This window comes from Thermobia domestica, chromosome 11 (assembly GCF_964235325.1).
Source record: "Thermobia domestica chromosome 11, izTheDome1.hap1.1, whole genome shotgun sequence".
Lineage (NCBI taxonomy): Eukaryota > Metazoa > Arthropoda > Insecta > Zygentoma > Lepismatidae > Thermobia > Thermobia domestica.
The window spans coordinates 210,409,668-210,434,894 of record NC_137464.1 but is presented as its reverse complement, the minus strand read 5'-3'; the positions used below and the strand labels follow the sequence as shown (position 1 = coordinate 210,434,894).

Here is a 25,227-nt window from a genome sequence, read left to right as displayed (position 1 = left end):
ATAATAATAATAATAATAATAATAATAATAATAATAATAATAATAAACCTTATCACTAGAAACTGCGGACATATTCAGAGACAATTGTGAGTGTGGTTAGCATCGTACATTTGGAGGGGGCAGAAATTCGTTTGTTTGGCTGGGTTCCCATTTCCACCCCGCAGGTACGCCCCTGTGTTTCTAACTTCTAAGAGGTGAGAGCTTTCGCCAAACTATTTAAAGTCTGACTTTTGCTGATCCTTCCTCACAGTCAACAAGCATTTTATAACCGTTAACTTTATGCAGTTCCTTAATAGTGTCTTCTTCAGCAATTAGTTTCTGAGCGTTGCTCACAGACTTCGCCTCTACCGGATTAATTTTCCAAGGAAGTCCTTTACTTTATTAATTTTCGCAATAGAATACTACAGCACATATACAGCTGCTCTATCTTGTGACAACTGGAACTGTAGGAAGCGGTAGTTCCGTTATCTCCTTATACACTTGATTACGGCAAAGCCATTTAAGTAGAATTTAATTAATTTCAGAACATGACGATTAGGTTTACAATATTTCAATCACACGAATTCACATACATGGTGCGATGCATACACATTCACATATATGGTGCGATGCATATACATTCACATACATGGTGCGATGTGTTATACATGCAATATGACGCATGTTAACGTACAGACATTTCAGTAATCTAAATGCAGTGTTCATAGGTTTCCTTTTTGAAAATTTTCCTCAACTGACAGAATTCTCCCTTTCCTTATCAAATTTCCCCTAGTTTGTTGAGCATCCAATTCCTGTGACAGAAGTTATATGGTTTGTATAATTCAGTTGCATTTTGCTTCTATTTATATATATATATATATATATATATATATATATATATATATATATATATATATATATATATATTTTACTTTTTCCTTCTTCTTCTTTTAGTACAGAAATACACCCAGTCTACAATGGGTGCAAATGATGCTGCTTTCAACATACATATACACAAACTATTGCTTTTATATTGGTTTATTTCTGAAGAACAAAGAAAAAATTAAAGGATTTATATTGGTCTATCAGTCAGCTCGAGACTTTCCCTGGATTTTCATGTTTTATCGAAAAAATTCCTTTTCCCCCTCTTTGCTATATTTACCTTCGAAATTTCTCTAGATTGGGGAATTTTCCCTCAAACTTCCAACACTGTTCGTTAGGACAAACACACTTTATCTTAATACATGCTGGAGTACTTTATATGTGTGTATATGAATATGAACGTGTGAGAGGAGGAGCATAAGCGTTAACAATTATTTCAAGGGATGTAAAAATGCAACTTTGTATCTGCGTTACATCCTCTGAATCTTTCGTATAACTACATTTTGTTATACTGGACACAGAACTGTGAATGGAGAATGTAAGGGATATTAAAGAGTATATATTTGGAAAACTTACAAGTACGAAAAATATATATAATAAAATTTGAGTTGTTATCTTCTACTAGTTTTTCTATTCTATAAAGTTATGTTCCTCATCGCTACATTTGTTATGGATGAGATTTTTCTAACATTGACTCAAACTCTTTATTTTACCATTGACAATTTGTGATTTTACTCGCTTTAGTAGGGAGTAGCAAAATTTAATAGTTTCAAGATTTTTTTTTAATACCTGCATTGTAGCATTGATATTTACATTCTCCAGAATCTAAGAAAGCTAGGGAAATTTTTATTTTTATTTCTCCACCTCATGCCTTCCTGTGCTTACGTCTCAATATCCTAGGTAATGTAAGGACGCCATAAATCAACAGCGGGAAACTAAGAAGGATTTGAGACCTGTACTGTATCAGTTAGTAGATACAATAACGAATTAAAACTTAAAATTTGATGCTTCTTTGGTAAGGATTGGGTGGAGAAGATTCGTTTTAGTGGACATAAATTTCAAGTCTGAAACACCAAAAATCATACGTTAATTTGAAAACATTGTTTTAGCAACACCAAAAATCAGAGAGCCTATTTATAAGTCAATGTACACAATTTCGAAGGTTACGTTTGTTATGTGGTTCGATTTTGAATTTATCTATTGTACTTACTTTTGTATGTCCTTGTAATTGCCTTTCTTCCTTGTAAAACTCTTCGCCTGCCTTCTGCCTCATCTAACAGGAAGCTGAGAATCACTGGAATAATAAATAAACTTCAGATATTGAAAGAAAATTTACATGCGTATATATTTTTCCCTTTAGCCTAAACCTGAAGATATCAGTTTACCAACCTAAATAACAAGTTAATAAATATAATCACTTGGTGCATAAGCAGTGGAATTCAAAACAAGTGAGTTTCTTTTATAGTGAAACTGCCATAGACTGGGAAATTAATACTGAACCTGGAAGTAATAAGCCTATAGTGAAACTATAGGAATTTAATACTGAAACTGGATGTAATAGACCTATAGCGAAACTATAGGAAATCAACACTGAAACTGGAAGTAATAGACCTATAGTGAAACTATAGGAAATCAATACTGAAGCTCCAAGTAATAGACCTACAGTGAAACTACGGGGAATCAATACTGAAACTGGAAGTAATAGACTTATAGTGAAACTATGGGAAATCAATACTGAAACTGGAAGTAATAGACCTATAGTGAAACTATGGGAAAGCAACGCTGTAACTGGAAGTATCATAATAAATCTATAGCTTCTGGCTGTATAGTAAACATTCTGAAGTCCGACATTCAACGGTTCGGCATTTCCGCAATCCGGCACCGATCAAACCGCTCGCGTTTTTTTTTTTTTTTTTAATACGGGTAGGTGGTTTCAGGCATTTATTGACTTTGACCGGCAAGTCACGCTACTATGCTGACCGCGCTTTTAGTTCACTCAGTGTTATCTTGACTGTCCAGTGTTCATTTCAGTACAACGTTTGCTATTTTCTAGCTTCTTATATATCATATTTGCAGAATATTACAACTTAGTGCATACAATACTGTACTGTAAAATGTTCTCTCGAACTACAGCACGAGCTCAAGTGCCGATAAAACTAATAAGCGTAAGTAAATAACTAGACAGCAAAAACTAGAGATAATTAATTGTCTCAAAAAAGGCGAAAGCGTAATTGCGAAACCATACGGCTTACCATGTCGTCCTCCCCTATGGTTTTGCAATGTTTCCAAGGCTGTGCGTCATACTATACATATAAAAAAGTTCCTGACATCTGCACATAATGCTTTAGCAAGTGATTCGGTGTATTTCAAGACTCACCCCTCCCTACCATAGAAAACATTAGTCATTCCTTCCGTTATCAGTTAAAGAAAAACAATACTGTTTTAATCAGCATTAAACATAATAATTACATAAAATAACTGAAAAACAAAGGTATAGAAAATAAAGTCTAAAAATCACAAAACGATTAATATTGGTTTGCGCATAAAATAACATTAATGACGATGAAAAAAACTGGATGTTCACAGCAATTGGTCGTGATTTCCGGCCAAAGATAAAACGCGCATGCTTACATTGTAGTTAATTAGTCACGGTAAGTATAAATACGGTAAGTAAACATAATATATTGAATAATTATCTGACAGCGTAGTTGCATTAATATCAAAACATTACAATAAACATGGATAATTAGTGTTTAATTAAAAAGCCTAAGTACCGTAAGTGTAATTAAAAATGGACAATAAAATTACATATAAGGAAACGTAACATACAAAGTAAGTACGGTAATGGGTTTCCAAATCTTAAAAGTAAGTACTTTCAACGTTACATACGCAGAAAGGCGATACACGAATAATTAGGCTGGGAGCACTTCCAACGTCCGGTACAGTGCTAGCATAAGTATAAATAATTAGGTAATTACATGCCTTAAAGGCGGTAATTGTTCCTAAAGTACCGGTAAAAGTCGTAATCCTATGTGATAAATGAAATTCAATTACAAATGAACCCTTGTACTTCAATTAAAGTAATTAAAATATTCATTACTTCAGCGAGTTTACTTACAGTAAAACATTCCTACTTCAACGAGAGTATTTGGAATAATTAAAATATTCATTACAGTCTAATTGCGCGACCAAACGTTCATTATCTCAACGAGAGTAAGGAGACACAGTAATTGAAAAATGAGTACGAATGTCCCCATTTCTACTGCTCATGGATCAATCCATACGAAGTGGTCCAGAGGTGGTTGCTCGACCATCTCCGAAAATTATAAAAATTTGAGTGTGATGAATCTTTTGTATGAGAGGGTCAATAACATCACTCACGTTGTCGTATGTATATACAAGTGTTCCTGAATGGTGGCCATCTTTGTTGTCAGTGGAGTGCCAATTTTTGCATTTGCAAGCGTTTACGAAAATTACAGTTGCTCAGGACGTACGAATCAGACGAGGGGAGACTAAGGTATATGGAGAATATAAACATTTGCGTCTAAATAAATATGCAGGGTTGCAAACCAATTCATGAAATCACCATAAAAACTACAGAAAATTACACTTTTAAAGGGTCTGTATTTTGGAATGGCATAAAGTGGGGGGTTCATAAGTTTTGTGCTGAATGTTATTGCATATAAAAAGTCTGCAGAAATATCCACGGCTATGATACTACTGGCACTGTAGATTTATGGGGATCCTAAAGTTGATTTTTGAGATTTTGATGACATTTTTGGGTTGTAATATCTCAGAAGGGCAAAGTGCTAAAAATTGCTGCTTACGCCACAAAGTAATTCTGTATGTGAATAAACTATTACGAAAAAAAAATCATGACTGATATTACACGGAGAAAAAAGTGAGAACATGCTAAAAACGCGAAGAAAGCAAGTGCGTGACGATGATTGTAGCCCAGATAAAAATAAATGTTTGGATATGTTTCATGCTAGATCTCAAAAACTATGCATGGTGCAGCAATTAGGCCCGACTTTGAATGTGTTCAGTTGTGCAAAAGCTTGCGAGTGGCGTTTGTTTCATCTTTCTAGCTCCATGATGATTACCACGTCTATATGGCAAGGGGGTTATCCCCCCTTGCTCCCACGACACATATCGTCGAACTGGACCGCAGTATTAAAGCACTTAATGTATCAGCAAAGTATCATTGAAATCCAATCACAGTTACGGAAGTTAATATGTTCACAAAGTTGCGTTATATAGGATACATTAGTATTTGGCTAGCTGGGGACTCCGCCCCCAGACCCCCGCCTTTTCTCGGCCTACGGCATCGAATCTCTAAAACCTACAATTCTACCAAATTTCAAATTTCTTTTCGTATTTCAACTATCTAAAAGATAAGCTTTAGTATCACAAAAAACACCCATTTACTTCATCACCCCAAGAGACATCTTAAAAACTAAAACCATTCACTTTTGGCAGTTTTACTATTGGTTAGTCCCGGAAGTCTATAATCATGCCAAATTTCGTCATTCTAATCATACCAGAAGTGCCTAAATATTTTGGGGGATAGATGTCCATATAAAAACATTGGGAAGACTTTTCAGTTCGCCATAAAACCTCTCTACGGTTGAACTATTTTATTTTGGTGATTTACTTAAGTAACGCTAATGGAAATGTACAAGCATATAGAATTTCAAGGTTTTATTTCAATTCCAAGTATCTAAAATATGAGATTATAAGCCCAGAAAAGGGCTGACTTAAATAACATAGAGAATTTCTTCATGCCTCCTTAGACTCCCTAAAAATTTAAAATATTAACTTTTGGCAATTTTCCTGTGGGTTAGTACTTGAAAGCCACAATCATACTAAATTTCAACTTTCCACGTGAACCGGAAGTACACCTTTATTTTATGTCAATTCAAGTAGTTTTATATATAGTTAGGTTAGATACAACGCAACTTTTGAACATATTAACTTCGGTGATTGGGATTGGATTTCAATGTCACTTAGCTCATACAGTAAGTGCCTTAATACCGCGGTCCAGTTCGACGATGGGTATCGTGGGTGCAAGGGGAAGCTAACCTTCTTACTATATGAACGTGACAATGATCACGGAGCTAGAAAAATGTAACAAACGCCACTTGAAAGCTTTTGCACAACTAAACACAAACAAAATCGGGCTTAATTGCTGCACCATGCATATTAACTTCCGTAATTTCTGCATCATGCACCATGCAAAATCGGACTTAGTTTTTTTAGATTTAGCATGAAACATAATCCAAACATTTAAATTTTTCCGGGCTACAACCATCGTCACGCACTTGCTTTCTTCGCGTTTTTACCATGTCCTTACTTTTTTCTCCGTGTAATATCAGTCATGATTTTTTTGCAATAGTTTATTCACATACAGAATTACTTTCTAGCGTAAGCAGCAATTTTTAGCACTTTGCCCTCCTGAGATATTACGTCCCAAAAATGGCATTAAAATCACAAAATTCAACTTTAGGACCCCATAAATCTACGGTGCCAGTTGTATCATAGCCGTGGATATTGCTGCAGACTCTTTACATGCAATAGTATTCAGCACAAAACTTATGAAACCTCCCCCCACTTTATGCCATTCCAAAATACAGCCCCTTTTAAAGTGTAATTTTCTGTAGTTTTCCTATTTTAGTATTCGTTTGCAACCCTGCATATTTATTTAGACAGAAAATTTATATTCCCCGTATACCTCAGTCTCTCCTGTAAAGATTCGTTTTTGTTTGGTATTCATCTGATTCGTATGTCCTGAGCAACTGTAGTTTTCGTACACGCTTGCAAATTCAAAAATTGGCACTCCGCCGACAACAAAGATAGCCGACGAAAACGTGAATGATGTTATTGACCTTCTGATACAAAAGGTTCATCATATTCAAATTTTTATAATTTTCGGAGATGGTCGAGCAACCATTTTCGGACCACTTCAGATGGATTAACCCTTACAGAAGTACAGATAGACATTAAGAAAACTCGTTGTTTTAAGAGATGATAAATCCTTTATGCAACTGGTATGGTAAAATAGGATACTTTTAATTATTAATATTAATATTAATATTAATAATGAGACGTTTGTTCAGAATCATAATTACAAAGAAATCTTCAAATATCATCTTACACGTTAGATTCTTCTTTCATTATGAATATATGATTTTCATGAAACTAACCTTTTACATTTTTGATTCCGCAATTCGATTATCGTTGGAAGAAACCTTTCAGTTTAACGTTTCATGATTATGCCCTTTAGGCTTAGGGAGACAAGTATCGTTGGAAAACTAGGAAACTCGGTGACCCAGCATTTAGAGGCAATTGGAGATCTACTTAGGCTAGTTTTACACGGAAGCATTTCTCGAAGCAAAAATCGTATCTTCGATATCCTACCGTGTAAAATGGCAAATGCTATAGCATTTCCCATACCATAGCATATCCTATGGCATTTCTTGTCGATAGAGCCTGCTCTATTTTGTAGCATTTTCCCCAGCATTTCTGGTCCGATTGCAGCGCTGTGGTGTGTGAAAAGGAGGCGAAAGGTTTTGTGCCAAATATCCATGCTATTTGTTTTGTGTGAGAAATTGAATTGTAGTAAAGAAAAATGAGTTGGAGTAGGGATGCTCTTTGCCCACATACTTCTTTGTGGTTTTCGTTTTTTAATAAAATCGGCGAGAACTGTTGTTACAACCACTATAGCTTTAGTTACCTCACGCTTTAGTTTCGGAGCCATAATCTTCTCTATTGATTTGTTTGCTACGTCACGACAAAATGTTTATCAAAATGCTACCATGTAAGAGCATTATGTACTATTGATGCCATAGAATATTATATGAAATTTTTGGCAGCACATCTGCTACGAGAAATGCTACAATAAATGTTTCCGTCTACAACTAGCCTTAGACCCATTTGTTTAAAATAGAAAACTTTTGTTTAGAAAGTTAAAGTAAGGGTATTAGGAACTGATGTGTTGATCGCAAATTATCCAATTGAAACTTGTTCCCGTACAAATTACCAGCGACGTCCCGTGAAAAACGGGACAGTCCTGATTTTCAGCCCGAGTGTCCCGCGTTCTCATAAATTTAGTCTGGACAGGCAAATGTCCCATGCTTTAATCCCTTCCTATTTCTGCTATCAGTATCAGCTTATTCGAAAAGTGAAAAATAAAAAAAAATCTGACTGGTTGGGAATCCTGTAATTAGTGAATCATCTCCCTTTGCAAAAGTTCTTGAAACCATATTATACAACAGAATTTTAAACCATGTTAAGCCTGTCATATCTGAACATCAACACGGATTTTTAAGGAATAAATCCACAACAACCAATCTAGCAATAATAACGGATTACATAGCAAGAGAGTTAGACAAAGGCGGTCAAGTGGACGTCATTTATACGGATTTCAGTAAGGCTTTCGACAGAGTTGACCATGACGTGCTACTACAGAAATTGGTATCTTTCAATTTTTCTAAACGAGCAATAGAGTACTTCGCTTCCTACTTGTGCGATCGAGAGCAAGCTGTCTCTTACAAGGGATATATTACCATGAAATTTACCACATTATCAGGTGTTCCTCAAGGATCCCATTTAGGTCCGCTATTATTTCTTCTTGTAATTAATGATATCTCAATCTATGTTAAAAACTCTCACTTTCTGTTGTTTGCCGATGATCTCAAATTATATTCTAAAATAAGCACAATAGATGACTGCACACAACTCGAGCAGGATTTACAGGGTGTTGGGCAATGGTGTGCCAAAAACAAACTTTCATTGAATATCTCTAAATGCAAGTCTTTATCGTTCTCAAGGAAAGAAAATCCCATCAATCATCTGTATATAATTAATGGCGTATCTCTGTGTAAACCAAATTCAGTTAAAGATTTAGGAGTAATTTTTGATTGAAAATTGACCTTCTCTCATCACATTGATGCAATCTCTAACGCTGCATTCAGAAACCTCGGTTTTATTTATAGAATGGGTAAAGAGTTTAGAAACGAGTCAACATTCATTAAACTTTATAATTTGTACGTAAGGTCCCGATTAGAATATGCGTGCGTTATTTGGACACCGAATGTAAATAAATACTTACAAGCGATAGAAAACATACAATTTAAATTTCTAAAAATGCTTACGTACAAGAAAACAGCTTTCTATCCCAAACAGATTTCCTACGTGGACTTAGTAAGGAGTTTGAATTTCCTAACGTTGACGAATCGACGAAAGATGTTTGATTTACTATTTTTATATAAAGTATTAAATAATAAAATTGACTGTCCAGAGCTACTCACGAAAATATATCTGAGCGTTCCAACAGGCAGAACAAGACCAGGGAATACTGGTATATTTTTCTGTGAAAGGGCACGAACAAATATTCTCAATAAATCTCCGCTGTGGAGAAGGTGTGACTCCTACAATGAATTAAGTCATAAAATTGATGTATTAGATATATTCAGTATGTCAGAATATGTATTTAGAAACAGGATTATTACCGAGTACCTGACACTCGAAGTGCATTGATTAATTGTACGGGTAAAAGTATATATGTATATGTATGTATTATACGACACTATAATTAGGCATTAAGCCTGTTGTGTTGTTTTCTAAATAAATAAATAAATAAATAAATAAATAAATAAATAAACAATAAGCTGTAACATGTAACAGCTTCGAGCAAATCATCACATCACCCTTGGATTTGATATGAGCAAGACGATAGACTAGCAGTGCAGAGTTGCCGAACCAGTCAATGAGTTCTGCAATCTTCTATAAAGTGCCCGACAGAGCTATTGTTGATTATACATTACAAGTGAAGTGTTCCAATTTTGCATCTACAAGAATGCCTAAGTTGAAGTTTACGTTTCTTTTCAATTTTACGAAGTGTCCGTTTCTAAAAGCAAGAAAGTTGACTTCAAAATTTTCAATGCTATGTTTCCCACTGCAAATAGTGGAAACTCGGAGACTCTCCAACCCCCAACACCCCCCCCCAAAAAAAGCAAACATAGGATGGCTTCGAGTGCCTCTACATTTACAATCACAAGGATCCACGAGGAAGAATTATAAACAATCTTTTTGAGAGGTTAGGGGCACAGAATTGTGCTTTGGTCTAGGGCTTAGAAATGGGGAAATCCGACCCTAACAATTACACAAGACCCAAGGAGAAAAATTAGCTGAGTCTTCATCAGATTAAACTGATAAAAATAATTTTGACAAATACAACCATGTAAATAAATATTGTTAAACGCGCGAAGAAAATCGAAGGTAGATTGTATCACTGATTTCAATAAAACGAGATTATTTGCATATTATTTTTCAGTAAAGCATTTTTATAATGTGCAACTTAGGGAAGTTTCACCTATTATACTGCTGTTCATAACCAGAGCTACAGTTCATTGGATTCTGTTGGAAAGTTTGGTGAGAGGAGATGATCGCAGCTGTCCCGTATTATCATGAAAAAATATGACAGGCTTAAGAGGATGTCTACCCACTGGCAAGTGTTTCAGGATCCCTATAAGATAACACGTAGATATTTCTATGTGAATATTTAACAAGATATTGCACTTACCCTCTCAAAATTTTCCATGATATTTTCCAACAGCAATACCTATATGTTCATGGTTTCTGTTTTTGATTTAATGCCCCACATCAATTTAGATTAATTATAATGTATACTTCCGTTTACACTTGGCAACGTAGATAATAGAATTTCTCCAGGAATTGAGAGCTCTCTGCTGAACCTCTAGCCCTAATAGTCTTCGCGTCACGTGGTAGTGATTTATGAGCGCTTCTGGCTAAAAACAAATGTTGTCTCTGTTTCTTCCTTTTTTTTGTGTGTCAAAAACTTGTTTTGGGCAGCTTTGTCCTCAGTTTTGTCCACTGCCTCTATCGAGATAGCAGTTATACAATGGAGATCGTTTGCAGATCTCATAGCAGATAATGTAACATTCTTTGAAGAAACTCGAAGACTGACATACGAACCGCGTGACAATTTGGGTAGGGAATCTGGAGCGTTGCAATTTTGTGTTCTGAAGTCCGCCTTATCACACAAGACGAAATGACCATAAACAAGAGACTTGTGAAGGAAGAAGGAAAATGTTCTTAGTAATTGTATCCAATTGTTTCCACATTTTTCACCTTTCCCCCCCGAAAGATCCCTTCGAAAAGGGAAAGAGGGGAGGGTGATTTTGTGAAAAATGTGGAAACAATTGGATACAATTACTAAGAACATTTTCCTTCTTCCTTCACAAGTCTCTTGTTTATGGTCATTTCGTCTTGTGTGATAAGGCGGACAGCACAACGACAGTAAAATCCTTGAATTTTAGAATAGTCTTGAAACGAACTGCAAAGTGCACTTACTGGAAATTCTACTGTCGTTGTGCTATAATATCTGTGTTGCAAGAAGTGTGACAAAATGAAGGAATCAAAGAGGAAAAGAATTTGGTACTCTCTCCTTCCAAAAAAGAAGTCTCGCCAAGCTAATTCATATGTGTGGTCGATCTCAGAGTATGGAGTTCAGAGACTGGATAGTTAATATTTACCATTCAGGATTACCTTACAACCAATTAAATTCCATTTTCACCTAGCTTGGGCTGGGTTTGGGCAACTCCGTCTTGTGCAGTCGCCTGGACCCAGATCAGGCTCGTATTTATGGACATGTGTCTATTTCCGGATCACTTCGAATTGATCCTTCGTTAATAACCATTCAAGTTCATTACTATATTTCCTGAATTATCCAGTAATCCTTTCTCCTCCAATCCTTTATCTTTCTTCATTCTTTCTCTTTTTCTTTTCTTCTCTGCCTCCCTCTGCTACTCTTCTTTCTCACTCTTCTTTTTCCTAACACTAACAAAACTGAAAAACGGTGTCGTGACGGAGAGTAGTCGCTATCAGCACGGTCAATAAGTTGTTTCGATAGTTTTTTTTTTCTTCGGGAGTCCGATATGGAATGATTAACTCGAAAATGAACATATACAGAAAGAATAATAATAATAAAATTTATTCATGATTTCAATTATCAGATAGGAGAGTATTGTATTTCTTCCTTACTTCGGGCGACTCCTCCTTCCACCCACGAATAAAATTACCCGTATACATGACAATAGGAAGGTATTTCGTTGAAAAATATGCTTTTTGTAGGATCATTTTAATTTCAGGCATATAGTCATTCTACTCCTTTTCATAATGTAATTAATATAGATGTATGCACAGTATAAATGTAATGTGTTAGAGATGTAATAAACTATTTCGTTGATAATTGTTTTTGGTAGAATCATTTGAATTTCAAGCATAACGTCATACTAAGGGGTTCCATAGTCTTGTGGTTAGAACTTTTGACTCCTGTTCGCGTGATTCTAGGTTCGATTCCCTACTAGAATACTCAAATCATTGGCGTTTGCTCATCGTTGTGAGGCAAGCTGGGGAACCACGTGATTAAAAGACGTGACAGTCTATAGAATTAATATAAATGTATACACAGTACAAATGTTGTTTGACAGTAGTAAGGTATTTCGTTGATATGTATATACTATTTCTAGGATGTATACATTTCTTTGTATACGACTTTTATAATGTATAATGTATTCTTATAGTCAAGAACGAAATTTTAAAATTCTTCTTCTTCTTCTTATTAAGTATTCTGCCTTTTGGCCGGTCCTGGGACTGATGAGATTTTTTTCGTTTCTTCTTAATTTTCAGTTTGGACCTTGAAATATTTCTTCCATGTTTCTCGATTTTCAGCTTCTTTTTAATAATAAGTAATTATTAATGCTTAATAATAATTAGGCATAACAATGTTAGAAAACTGAAATATTTTAACAGAGCAGTTGATTTCCACGAATGTCTAATAACAAATTTTACCACCCAAGTGAGATTTATACCACTTGACACTATGGTTCGGAACTCATGACTATCATATTTGTGTTACAAGGTTATTTTCTAAAGACAGCTGTTTATTAGTCTAAAATCTAAACTCAGCAATACAGCCCATAGGGGTCTGGACATGCCAGCTGGTAAACATTCACAACCTAGAAGATCGTGATCAGTACAATGACATCAAACAATCCTTTCGTCTTTCGTGGCCAGAGATCGCTACCACTTTATTCGGATAGTTATCCATTTCTTTCACGATGTTGACTCAAATTCGGAAGTTGTGAGCTTACACTGGCAATCGAATCCTATTCTACGTACAATGGAGACACAATATAACGAGATTCAGCTAAGGAAAAACTCGTAAATAGTCATTCGTAGGAAAAGAAGCTGAGTACTATTCAGGAATGAATTGTTGATCATCTCTTAGGGGGAGGATATTTTCGAGAAAATGTACGCATGGAAAATAATAATAATAATAATAATAATAATAATAATAATAATAATAATAATAATAATAATAATAATAATAATAATAATAATAATAATAATAATACAACTACACAAAAAGAATAAAAGTTCTGTGCACCAGACCCCAGGGTATGGATTCAAAATATTTTGGTAACCAGAATCCAAATTTCGAAACCCCAGGACGATTGACCGTGATATTTTTTTTAAATGGGCGATAAACATAAGCAAACGTAAAACAGCACTTACGTTCTTCGCCCATAAAACAAAGTTGACACGGTCAAATCGTCCTGGAGTTTCGAAATTTGGGTTCTGGGTACCAAAATACATCGAATCAATACCCTGGGGTCCAGAGCACACAACTTTTATTTATTTTGTGTGGTTGTGTAATAATAATAATACTGTATAAGGAAAAGGAATGAAGACGTACTAAAGGAAGCTAATGAAGGACGACAGATCATGAAGATAATAGGAAAAAAAAAAAAGAAACAGCATGCTTGGACATCTTATTCGGCACTCCGATTGGATCACCATGTTGATAGGGGAAAAGGCAGAAGAAAAACCAGGAAGTGGAAGATCAAGGATAGAAAAATCTATAAGTTTTACGTCCCACAGTTATGCCTGGTAGGTTAAAGGAGCTAGTGATGTTGTGAAAAGAAGGAAATGCTGGAATGCAGAAAGTGGAAGGAAACGGGAGAACCCCGAGAAAACCACCACACATGGTGTTTGTCCTCCACAAAGTTCACTTGGTGCGAGCTGAGATCGAACTAAGGACGCCATGCATTAGAGGTGAACGCTCTACCACTGACCCACCGCGGCCCGATCAGGGATAGATGCAGTTACGAAGAAGAGACCTTATCAAATTATAAAACAGCTCTCCCAGGGGAGAGAAAAGTTTTAAAATTTCCTTCTTGCACATCAACCTATGATTGAAGTGAGAAAGATTATTATTATTATTATTATTATTATTATTATTATTATTATTATTATTATTATTATTATTATTATTATATCGAGAATGTACTTCTGGGTTTCCTCCTTAAAAAATACACACACTATTTCCAATTATGGTTATCCCACTTTTTACAAATTTGTCTTTTTTTTTCCTCTGTCTTTCATTCCCATCATGCGATGGGTGGGCCATAGAAGGTGACGCCTTTTCTGTGGCCAGAGTGATCAAAGGACCCCGCACTTTTCTTATGGAAAGTGGCTTTCGGCTAATGTTGTTGAAACTTCGCTGGTTGATAGTTCTCAACATGTGGATGAAAAGTCTCAATGGGCACAAAGACCGAAATCCACTCCTTCCCCCCCAAAAAACCGCCTCCAAGTAGCTGGGGGGGATTGTACTGATTTCAGCATGTAAAACAATTTGTTGTTTTAATCAACTCAACAAGGACCCCAAACAACCACATGTTAGACTATCAAACTATCCCACTTGACACCGCCCTTTGCCTCCCACATCCCCCCCCCCCCGCGAATTACCTTACGGATGTTCCATATTACTGTAGTTTATAGTTGCGCGTATGTGTTGAAATACCTACAGTTTTGGTCTCACCGACGATATAATGGGATTCACGTATCGCTGATTACGAATCTGAGGTGAGAGTTCTAGAATTCAAGATGTATGATCAATATGGCGGATCAAAAACACGAAACTCCTGAATGTAGCCACAAATAGCTGTTTACTAGGGTATTTTGGGTCGTTGGTTACGAATCTGAGGTCAAAATTCTTGAATTCAAGATTGTAGATCCAATATGGTGGATAAAAACGTCGAAGCCACAAATCGTAGTAGACTAGAGTGTTTTTAGATCGCTGTTTAAGTACGCAACATTCCTTGATACTTCAGCCACCATGTAGAATTATTCTGCACCCTTGCCCTTTACCAAAACCCACCACAGATATCTTAATGCTGAACGGTGTTAAAAGAATTCATCAATTATCTGTTCATTACTTTCATCATTTCGGTTTGCAGCATCTAATGTGGTACTTAGCAATGAGTCATCGGGATATCTAATATTCTGTAAATGTCGTGCATGGCCTAAATACCACAAGACACTTGCAACGTGCGCACATGTACCTAAAGTAAGAGCACTGCTTTGACATGTACAGTAGTAACCTTGAATAACATTTTGATCATAATCCTAGTCATCTTCATCATTGGCTACATATGCTATGAAAACTTGATGCTTAGTTGCATTGCGGAACCTTGGGTAGAGACGTATGCGCAGGAATCCCGGTTCAGTTACGTTTTCGTCAAGCTGGAATTGCTCATCCTTATCTCGTATTAGTTTATCTTGGACGTAAGAGGATGAGAGATCTACTTGATATGTGCCTACAGTCAAATCTCGTAAGTAGTTTGTTAAGTACAGAGAAATCAATTAGGCCTTGATCATTTAGCAGTACCCATTGACCGTTCCTTCTAATAAGATTATCTACCTCCGCTCTTGCTTTAACAACGTTCGGCATGATTGACCTATTTCTCATTTCTCTAGCTAATTCAATGGTTGCATCTTGCATGAAAATAACGGAATGGTATCTGTTCAAAATAGCTCCAGCTATGCGATAGAAACTATTCAGTTTCTTTGCATGTTGCAGATTCAACGTCTGTGCTAGAAACTTAAAAACAGATCTTAGATGCCCGTTTCTTGCCTCGAGTATCCATCGACTTCTAGTAACTAGCCGAGAAGTATTCGCTTCTTCTGTTGATAGTTGTCTTTCACGTGGTAGTAGGAGTGCGGGCATTCTATGATCAATTCCTAAATATTCCAGTAAAGGAATTGCATCGCGGTATCCTCTGTCTACTAACACAATGACCAGGATTATGATCAAAATGTTATTCAAGGTTACTACTGTACATGTCAAAGCAGTGCTCTTACTTTAGGTACATGTGCGCACGTTGCAAGTGTCTTGTGGTATTTAGGCCATGCACGACATTTACAGAATATTAGATATCCCGATGACTCATTGCTAAGTACCACATTAGATGCTGCAAACCGAAATGATGAAAATAATGAACAGATAATTGATGAATTCTTTTAACACCGTTCAGCATTAAGATATCTGTGGTGGGTTTTGGTAAAGGGCAAGGGTGCAGAATAATTCTACATGGTGGCTGAAGTATCAAGGAATGTTGCGTACTTAAACAGCGATCTAAAAACACTCTAGTCTACTACGATTTGTGGCTTCGACGTTTTTATCCACCATATTGGATCTGCAATCTTGAATTCAAGAATTTTGACCTCAGATTCGTAACAAACGACCCAAAATACCCTAGTAAACAGCTATTTGTGGCTACATTCAGGAGTTTCGTGTTTTTGATCCGCCATATTGATCATACATCTTGAATTCTAGAACTCTCACCTCAGATTCGTAATCAGCGATACGTGAAACCCATTATATCGTCGGTGAGACCAAAACTGTAGGTATTTCAACACATACGCGCAACTATAAACTACAGTAATATGGAACATCCGTAAGGTAATTCGCGGGGGGGGGGGGGATGTGGGAGGCAAAGGGCGGTGTCAAGTGGGGTAGTTTGATAGTCTAACATGTGGTTGTTTGGGGTCCTTGTTGAGTTGATTAAAACAACAAATTGTTTTACATGCTGAAATCAGTACAATCCCCCGCAGCTACTTGGAGGCGGTTTTTTTTTTGGGGGGGGAAGGAGTGGATTTCGGTCTTTGTGCCCATTGAGACTTTTCATCCACATGTTGAGAACTATCAACCAGTGAAGTTTCAACAACATTAGCCGAAAGCCACTTTCCATAAGAAAAGTGCGGGGTCCTTTGTCTAATTCAATATTGGTTTAAATAGTATTAGTTTTCAAGCTACATATATGAGTTCTTTGACTAACTGAATAGTGCACGCCCCTTCTGGCTCACTCGCCACTATTTAACATTAAATTTCAGATGCCTCGATATACTTGCATAAGTTTATTATTTCTAAAATAAACATTACGTAAAAGGTTATTCAAATTGATATCAAGTTTTTCTAACATTTGTATATTACGCATATCTTTCTTAATTTGCATTACTCACATTACCCCAGAGAACGAACAAATTTTAGAGTTCTGGTTTGAACTTCTCTTACAATAATAAGCAAATATACGAGGAACAAATTTACCATTATTGACGATGCGGAGGGGACGAGATTTTCTGGACTAGGAAGGAATGTGTGCGGGTGCAGAGCAGAGGTCTGCACGGGCCGGAATTTTCAGCCCGGGCCTGGCCTGTGAATTTACAATGTGAGGCCCGACCCGAGTCCAAAATATGTCTTAGCATTTAGGCCCTAGCCCGGACTGAGGTCTGTGATAATCAAATGAGCCCGAAATAAGCCCGAATTGCAGAAACTTAATTATTAATGCAAAATTGTATTTTTATTTACAGCAATTCGAGGTTCGATTTTGCAGTTGTGTTTTAAAAGTCCTCCAGAAAGAACGGTGCAATTTGTATCGTTTTACACTATATTTACAAAGTTAGGCCCGAAAAAGTCCGAGAAATATGGTTGTATATTTAAAAATTCACAGCCCGAACCCAGGGGCGTCATTTAGGAGGACAGGGAGAGGCATTTGCCCCCCTCCCGAGTTTGAGATTTATATAATTTTATCAATAGCATAGTAGTAAATCAGTGAAAAACGCGAAATTTTACATATATCAAGGGGTCTTGGCCCCCCAAGCCAAATCTGAAATGACGCTACTGCCCGAACCCCTCCCGGGCCCGAAGTGATACATTCTTTGTAGGCCCGAGCACGTGCAGACCTCTAGTGCAGAGGCGTTTCAAGTGGTGGGCGACTGCCCACGGCCTTGCATCTTGAGGGACCTCGCAAAGACCAACGAGCCTAAATCGATTTAGCACTCACTTTTGTCGATGCAACAATAGAAACAAATATGAATTCGGACTTAATTACAGAAAAACAATACGCTTCAAACTAACTTTTTATCTATTCGTATATATTAGATCGCTAGCATACGCGACAGGCGGCGAGTTTATTTTAAAATTGCAATAATGAATGTGTATAAGTCTTTATCGTTGAGATGAATTGTTTTCGATAAATTTTATTATAATTAGCAATTTTTAAAAAAGGGGGCAGGAAGGACTCGTAAACCTTATTCGCCTTCTGTGCAGATGGTATGGTAAAAATCAATACTGGATAATGAAAGTGTAAGTGTAAAGGCTAATATGGAACAGAGAAACAAAAGAGAACTTCTTCAGAAGGGAATTGGGAGGGGAGGGGATGAGAGTACAATGCTGTGACACTTAAAATGCGTCTTGATTTGTATACTTCAACAAACTTTTCTTATTAGATTACGCAATTTCTAGTTTTTTACTCCGATTATTCAAAGTATTCAAATGTTCTCGGAGGGAGTGACCGCCCCTCCCTTTAATCCGTCCGTGGTGTCATTCAGTTTGGCTTTTCGCTACTAATTCAAAGTGCTTTCCGAAACAAGTTGTCTTCTTGTGACAGCAGGGGGTGGAAAAAACAAACAAACCGTGAAAGGAAGAAAGAAGAGGTTTTGGGCTCTTCCAGTCCAGACCATTCTAACCACTGAGAAGTGAGAATCACAACGTGATTTTTCTGGCAAGAGCGTCCTTTTAAAAGCAGCTAACAAGCAAACAGATGGTCAGCCCTCTCCCCTCTGCAGCATACTTTTTATTCTCTGTTGCCAAACTTACTGAAGAATATATTGCAATTAATCTAACGCATGTAACGTAAATTGGAGACCGTGGTTGGATTTATATGGGTCTTGTGTATTTGTATTAAAAATTTCAAGTTATTACCTTCAATACTTTGTTAGAAATTACCATATTAAATTTTACATGTTATCAAATGGAGAGTTAGAAACCTAAGCGGAGATAGTAGAAGATCCCCTTAATATTATAATGCTTTGTCTAATCCATTTTGCCCAGCTTTCTTCCTTTAGATTTCCTTATAAAGACATATGTTAATTGAATTTGTAGATGCATCCTCACATATTTGTGTCCCTGTTCAATTAATACATTTTCGTTTGTCCTTTTGAAGGCTTGGCATTGTGACAAGCAACGTTTGGTTCATTCATCACAAATATAAAGCGGAGACATCTAACTACTTCATTCACAAATTTTATCTGTGTTTGTTACAGAGATCTATTGATTTAATCCATATGTATAGGAAGTTTATTCTTCAGGGATGAGCTTCATTAATAGAGTAATTGAGTGTGTCTAGCTTGCTTCTTTGTGGTCGTATGACGTAAACTGAATGATTGGCATGTGTGGTCCTGGGTTTGATTCCTGGTGGACCACAGAATTTCCGATGTTCATCCAGCGTTTTGAGTATTGATGACGTCAGACTCAAATAGGTAGGGGACTTTTTGAAAAATAAATGCTTAAAAATGTAGAGTATCGATAAATATTGCAGATTTTATAATAATAACGGAATGAATCGTGAAAGCACAATACATAACAGCCATGCTTTGCTGTGTAAAATTCAAACCTAGAACAGGTAGATTTTGCATTTGCTATCCTAATGTATATTAGGTTGTCTAACAAGTACGGGCCAATATTAAGAATAGATTTATTATGACTTGAAAATAACATTATAAAACCACATAGATATGCACCATTTTGCTCTTCGACTTTCTGCCATTTTTTCAGCAACACCATAATCCTGTCGGTGTGGAGGCAATCAATTGTGATATACGACAATTGCGATAAACAAGTCTCCTTATGAAGACTCAAGTGACAATTCAATCAATTGAAAGTTAGGATTAGGAATTAGATTTCAGGGCTTTCGGCTTCTATGGCCATGTTAGCCTGTCACGTATTAGGAATGACGTCCTTTGGTGATCACACTAACCGAGAAACTGGAGAGGATGAAAGGATTGGGGAAGGAAGGAAGCAGCCTAGAACCACTACATTAGATACCATCCCTGCATTGCCCTGGTGTGAATGGGAGAAACCTCACTCAGGATGGCGGGCTCGAGAAAGCTTTTACACTTCTGTTACCTGGGAATCGAGAATCGATTTCTCCTTCGAAATCGACAATTTTTATTAGGCCCATGTATTTAAGTTTGAATCTTGAATGTCAAATGTGAGTGCGTGATCTTTGATTTTTTATTAGTACTGGATTATTCACTTGCAAATATTAGGTATGCTAGTCTTTAAGAAGAAGGACTACTTAGAAAAGACTTCACATTAAGAACACACTTGTACTCAATTTTTAACAGCTGTACCAGCCAAGGTTGTACTTAATGTTGAATGCTTTGAACTAAGTATATGTGTACATATTCGAGTTTTAAACACTGAGTAGATGAGTGATCTCAGTCTCAGGTGCTTTGCAAAGCAAATGGAAATGACATTTTTGAGTTTTACGTCCCACGCTTATGCCGGCTAGGCTAAAGGAGACGGTGATGATGAGAGATGAATGAAATGGTGGAATGAAGAAAGTGGGAAAAAACGGGAGAACTCCGAGGAAACCCACGCACACGGTGTTTGCCCACCACAAAGTTCACTTGGAGGGAGCAGGGTTTGAACCTGTGACCCCATGCACCACAGGTGAACGCTCTACCACTGAGCCAGCCCCTCTCCTTAGATATTAGCAAATCTAATATTTGGAAATAAATAACACAGTAACTAATAAAATCCCTAAATCAAACTCACACTCAATATTGTAGGTTATAACTTAAGTATACGGTTTCGGGTGACAGCGCTATTCAGAAACGTGGTTTCGGGTGACAAGTGGCGCGCTGTACTAAATGAGTAACGAACTTCTCATTGTTTACACGTATTTTTATTCAGAAACGAACTTCGTGCGCGTCGATAGTTTAAACAAGAGGAGGGCCTAGTTTTCAGGCGGTACGAACTTTCCTCTATCTGAAACACTTGCCAAGACATGCTGAAGAAGAAAAACTAAAAGATCTCGCAAAAATGCAGAACTACTGGACTGATTTTACTTCAGAATCCATCCTAAAGGCTAGTTATAACTAATATGTGGCGTAAAAATGGTATCATGAACCAAATTAATCTGTCGAAAATCATGGATGTGCTCGATGCCTGTAATCCAGTCTTGTTTTCAACAATCAACATGCTACTTGATATCTTAGCTTGCTTGTCTGTTTCAGTGGCATCGGTGGAGAGATCATTTTCTTCAATGAAAAGAATGAAATCCTACCTCCAAAACAAAATATGCAGGAAACGACTTACAGGACTTGTGCTCCTATCAATCAATTCCCACTTGTCACCTAATGTTGAGAAGGTGGTTGATGTTACGGCCGCAAGTAGACAAAGAAAATTGCTTTTGTGAGTGGACAGATGAATATTTTTTTTTAAAAATTACATTTTGTAGCAAGTATATGACTATAATTTAAAGGGATATGAGAGGTTCATTTTATTTCACCAATAGATAGTTAAAGATAGCCTATACCACATTGACTTGACACCTAGTCTTCCGTTCCACAGTGGTGCCCACCCTCCCTTATGTCCATGACGCACCCCCCCCTCAATTGTCTATCCGTAGGTGTTCTTCCATTAAAAAAAAACTTTTCGATTAATTTTTACGTCCCCTCAAACATATTTATATAGATTTTTACCTCCCCTAAATATTTCAATGACGCAGTTTGCGTCATAGTGCCTCTTTGTGGGCACCCCTGCGTTCCAGGAGCTGTTTTCTGCTGAAGGACGCTAAAGCTCTCTCGCTTAACAACAGTTGAATCCTTATTGGCTCAACGCGTGGGTATATCGAGGGTGTAAGCTTTAGTTCGCATTTTTGCCATGGCTCAAGACATTTTGCAGCACTATAATAAATTTAAATGTAATGAATTTAGATGTGTGTGTTTCCCAGTCGCAACGTGTAGATCTTCTATAGCCTATAAAGGATTTTCCTGAAGCAGAAACCTCGAAAGATTTTCATTTCCTTGTTCCTCCCCGAAATGAAATTCTGGCTACGTATGTGACCCAAGCAATTGATCACGATAACTTTTTTAAAAATATCATTTTCTTTCAAAAATAGACGAAATGAGTTTTGAAACTACGGATCAATTTACTTGCTCTTTTTTAAAATTCAGAGTATTAAAAACACAAATATAATAATAAACCTAGCGACATGAAGTAAGAATATTAATAAGAACCAGAACTTAGAAAACAAATTTTCTTTCGCTTATCATTCCATAGCCATTTATTTTCTTTCATATATATACTGTTTATTTCGTTAGCAAAATCGCCTGTCAAAGCCAGAACAATGTTAGCCGTTTGAAAATGTTTTCATTGCAGCAAAGTTCATTAATAACTGTCAAGCAAGATGAAAGCGAGAAAGCTGATCAGAATTCAAAGATGAGAAAGGAAAAGAAGGAAATGGAATATTGTAATGACAAGTTTCACGAAAATTTTTTTAAAAATCTATTTTGTTTATTGCATTTACACGATAATTCCATTTCTCATTTTAAATTGAGTGAAAATCACGTTATTTTTTTTTTAAAGATACATTTTTGAATACTTATGACTTTACTGAAATAGAAGACATTATTGCAATCACATAGGAATTTAAGAAGTAGACTAACAAATAGCGTTACCATACGTCAGCAGTTGGTGTGCACATATCCGCGTTACGAGAGCAAAACTTTCCGTTCAGCTACATTTGCCGGAATTATCTTATTTGTTCACATTTTCTAAGCTCAAGTGTATTGTCTTTCTAATTAATAAAACTAACCACTAACATGACAGCGCTTTATGGACCTAAGCTGCTCCAATGCCATCTGCTAGCGACCAACCGAAGGTATACACATATCTGGTCAACTCACAAGGAGAAGGCAGAGTTTGGTGAATGAACTTCGGAGCCATTTTTTGCGAGGTGGTAGTGCACATTTAAAGAGTTAATATTACAAACTGGGAGGGCGCAATGGCCAAAAATAACCGAGAAAACCCTTCTTAAAGTTTTCTGCTCGCCGCATATATCGTAAGACGCACAGATGTATTAAGTGACGGCGTGGCAAAGTGAGAAGAACCTGTGACTTAAGTGCAAAGGGTTCTGGGTTCGATTCCCGGTCGAGTCGAACTTTTATTTTCGTTTTTTGCTTCAACCAATAAAATGAAATGAAATGAAATCTTTGAATTTTACGTCCCACGGTTATGCCGGTTAGGCTAAAGGAGACGGTGATGATGAGTAATGAATGAAATGGTGGAATGAAGAAAGTGGGAGAAAACAGGAGAACCCCGAGAAAACCCACGCACACGGTGTTTGTCCACTACAAAGTTTACTTGGCGGGGGCTGGGATTTCAACCAATAAAGTATCCATTTGTAATTATAAGTAAAATATTAATTTACCATATGTTTATAATGTATTAAAACAATACAAAATTTCAATCACTTGTAAAATCTTTCAATGTTCCATGTTAACTGGCATCTAGTCCGTAAAATACTGATATCACGAGTTATATTATGGTTAGGACCAGAGATGGAGTGGGTCAGTGGGTCGGTGGGTCAAGTGGGTCAAGTTTTCTGGGTGGGTCAGTGGGTCGTGGGTCAACAGCATATGACCCACTGTGACCACCATCCACCGTGACCCACTGCGACCCACCACCCACCATGACCCACTGTGACCCACCACCCACCGTGACCCACTGCGACCCACCACCCACCATGACCCACTGTGACCCACCACCCACCGTGATCCACTGCGACCCACCGACTCAGTATGATCTACCGACCGTCTCTCCTCACTGCATTGTAAAGAGTATCTTCTGAAGACAGGTAAATTTGTCTCCGTTTTACTTTCATGACCTTCATTTCCCTTTCTTCCACTTGTTTCCTGAGGTGAGTATATCTAACCAAGTGAAAAAAGAACTTCAGGCACTTTTGGATATTTATATTTTTAATAGTAATAATAGCAATAGGACTTACACTACAACTTGGCTTTCGAGACCTGTGGGTTTTTAGAGCTAAATACTGGAAAAAATACATTTTTGAATCACTGTAAAATATACATTATTTAAGCCGTTAAACTTACGGAGCTGAAATTCAGTGTATTAACTCTTTATTGAAAATAAACAGAATATGTCCTAACATTTTTTAAAATTCTCCTTTATGTGGAGGGGGGACACTTTCTATATATGGAAAATTGGTAGTGAGTTGGTTTGTAAAAATGATCGAAAACGATCGATGTTATTACAGAAAAAAAAATCAGAAACAAAAAATACAGTGCTTGGCTTCATATATCCATTGTTTTCTGCTATAATAATTGCTGAAGCTTATGTTTATTATATGGAGCGCTCACAGCACAGGGCAATCAACCCATAAAGTTGTGAGACAATAGGCATAAAATTTGTACTGTAAGCTTAATTACACGGACATTTTAAGTTTGGATTGTACGCATAATTGTATGGAAAATTTTACACTTTTTTCCCTTTACGTTGGTCTACTTACTTTGATTTGGAACTTTGAAATTTCATCCTTTTTTCCACTGAAAAGTATCGACAATTCAACAAGGAAATAATTATACTATGATAATTAACTAAAATTCATCGTAATTTGGCACATGGCAAACAGCAGTGTGGTAATTGAAGTTGAAGAAGGAGGGAAATTCCCATTCACCTCTAAATACTTTCCAGAAACCTCGTTGCTTTCGCTTTCTAGACGGGGGAAGGAACTTGGTAATGGTATCAAACCTTGATGTGTAATTACAAAAATTAAATTTATAAACAAATAAGAAATCATCAGTTTATCAGGCTTTAATTGATAATTTATTCACAAGATTCCCTATCAAAGGTGTGGTAGATAAAGTTTCTGTTCTACATGGGTCGACATTGCCAACTGACATGGTCGATATGGAAAAGATGTTGTATGATGATAGAGAGATGATACTTCTTGCTGAGTATTTCAAAACTGACCGAGAAAAATCATTATCAGACTTAAGTCTAAAAAGTAGATTGTCTATGAGAAGCTGCAGAAATCGGGTAGAAGTATTACCAATTTCCACGACAGTGCGAACGGAGATTTCCTCTTATGAATTTACAGATGACTGATATTAGAAATAGACTAAATGCTC

At 36.7% G+C, this 25,227-nt stretch overlaps 1 protein-coding gene across 1 annotated transcript in view; it reads right to left on the bottom strand.

Moving 5' to 3' along the window:
- Positions 1 to 25,227, bottom strand: part of hoka (membrane protein hoka) — a 70,157-nt gene that overhangs the window by 4,530 nt on the left and 40,400 nt on the right. Inside the window, exon 2 of the mRNA XM_081731559.1 lies at positions 2,072 to 2,155. Within this exon, the coding sequence (XP_081587685.1) occupies positions 2,072 to 2,155 (84 nt within the window). The remainder of the gene's footprint in view (positions 1 to 2,071; positions 2,156 to 25,227) is intronic.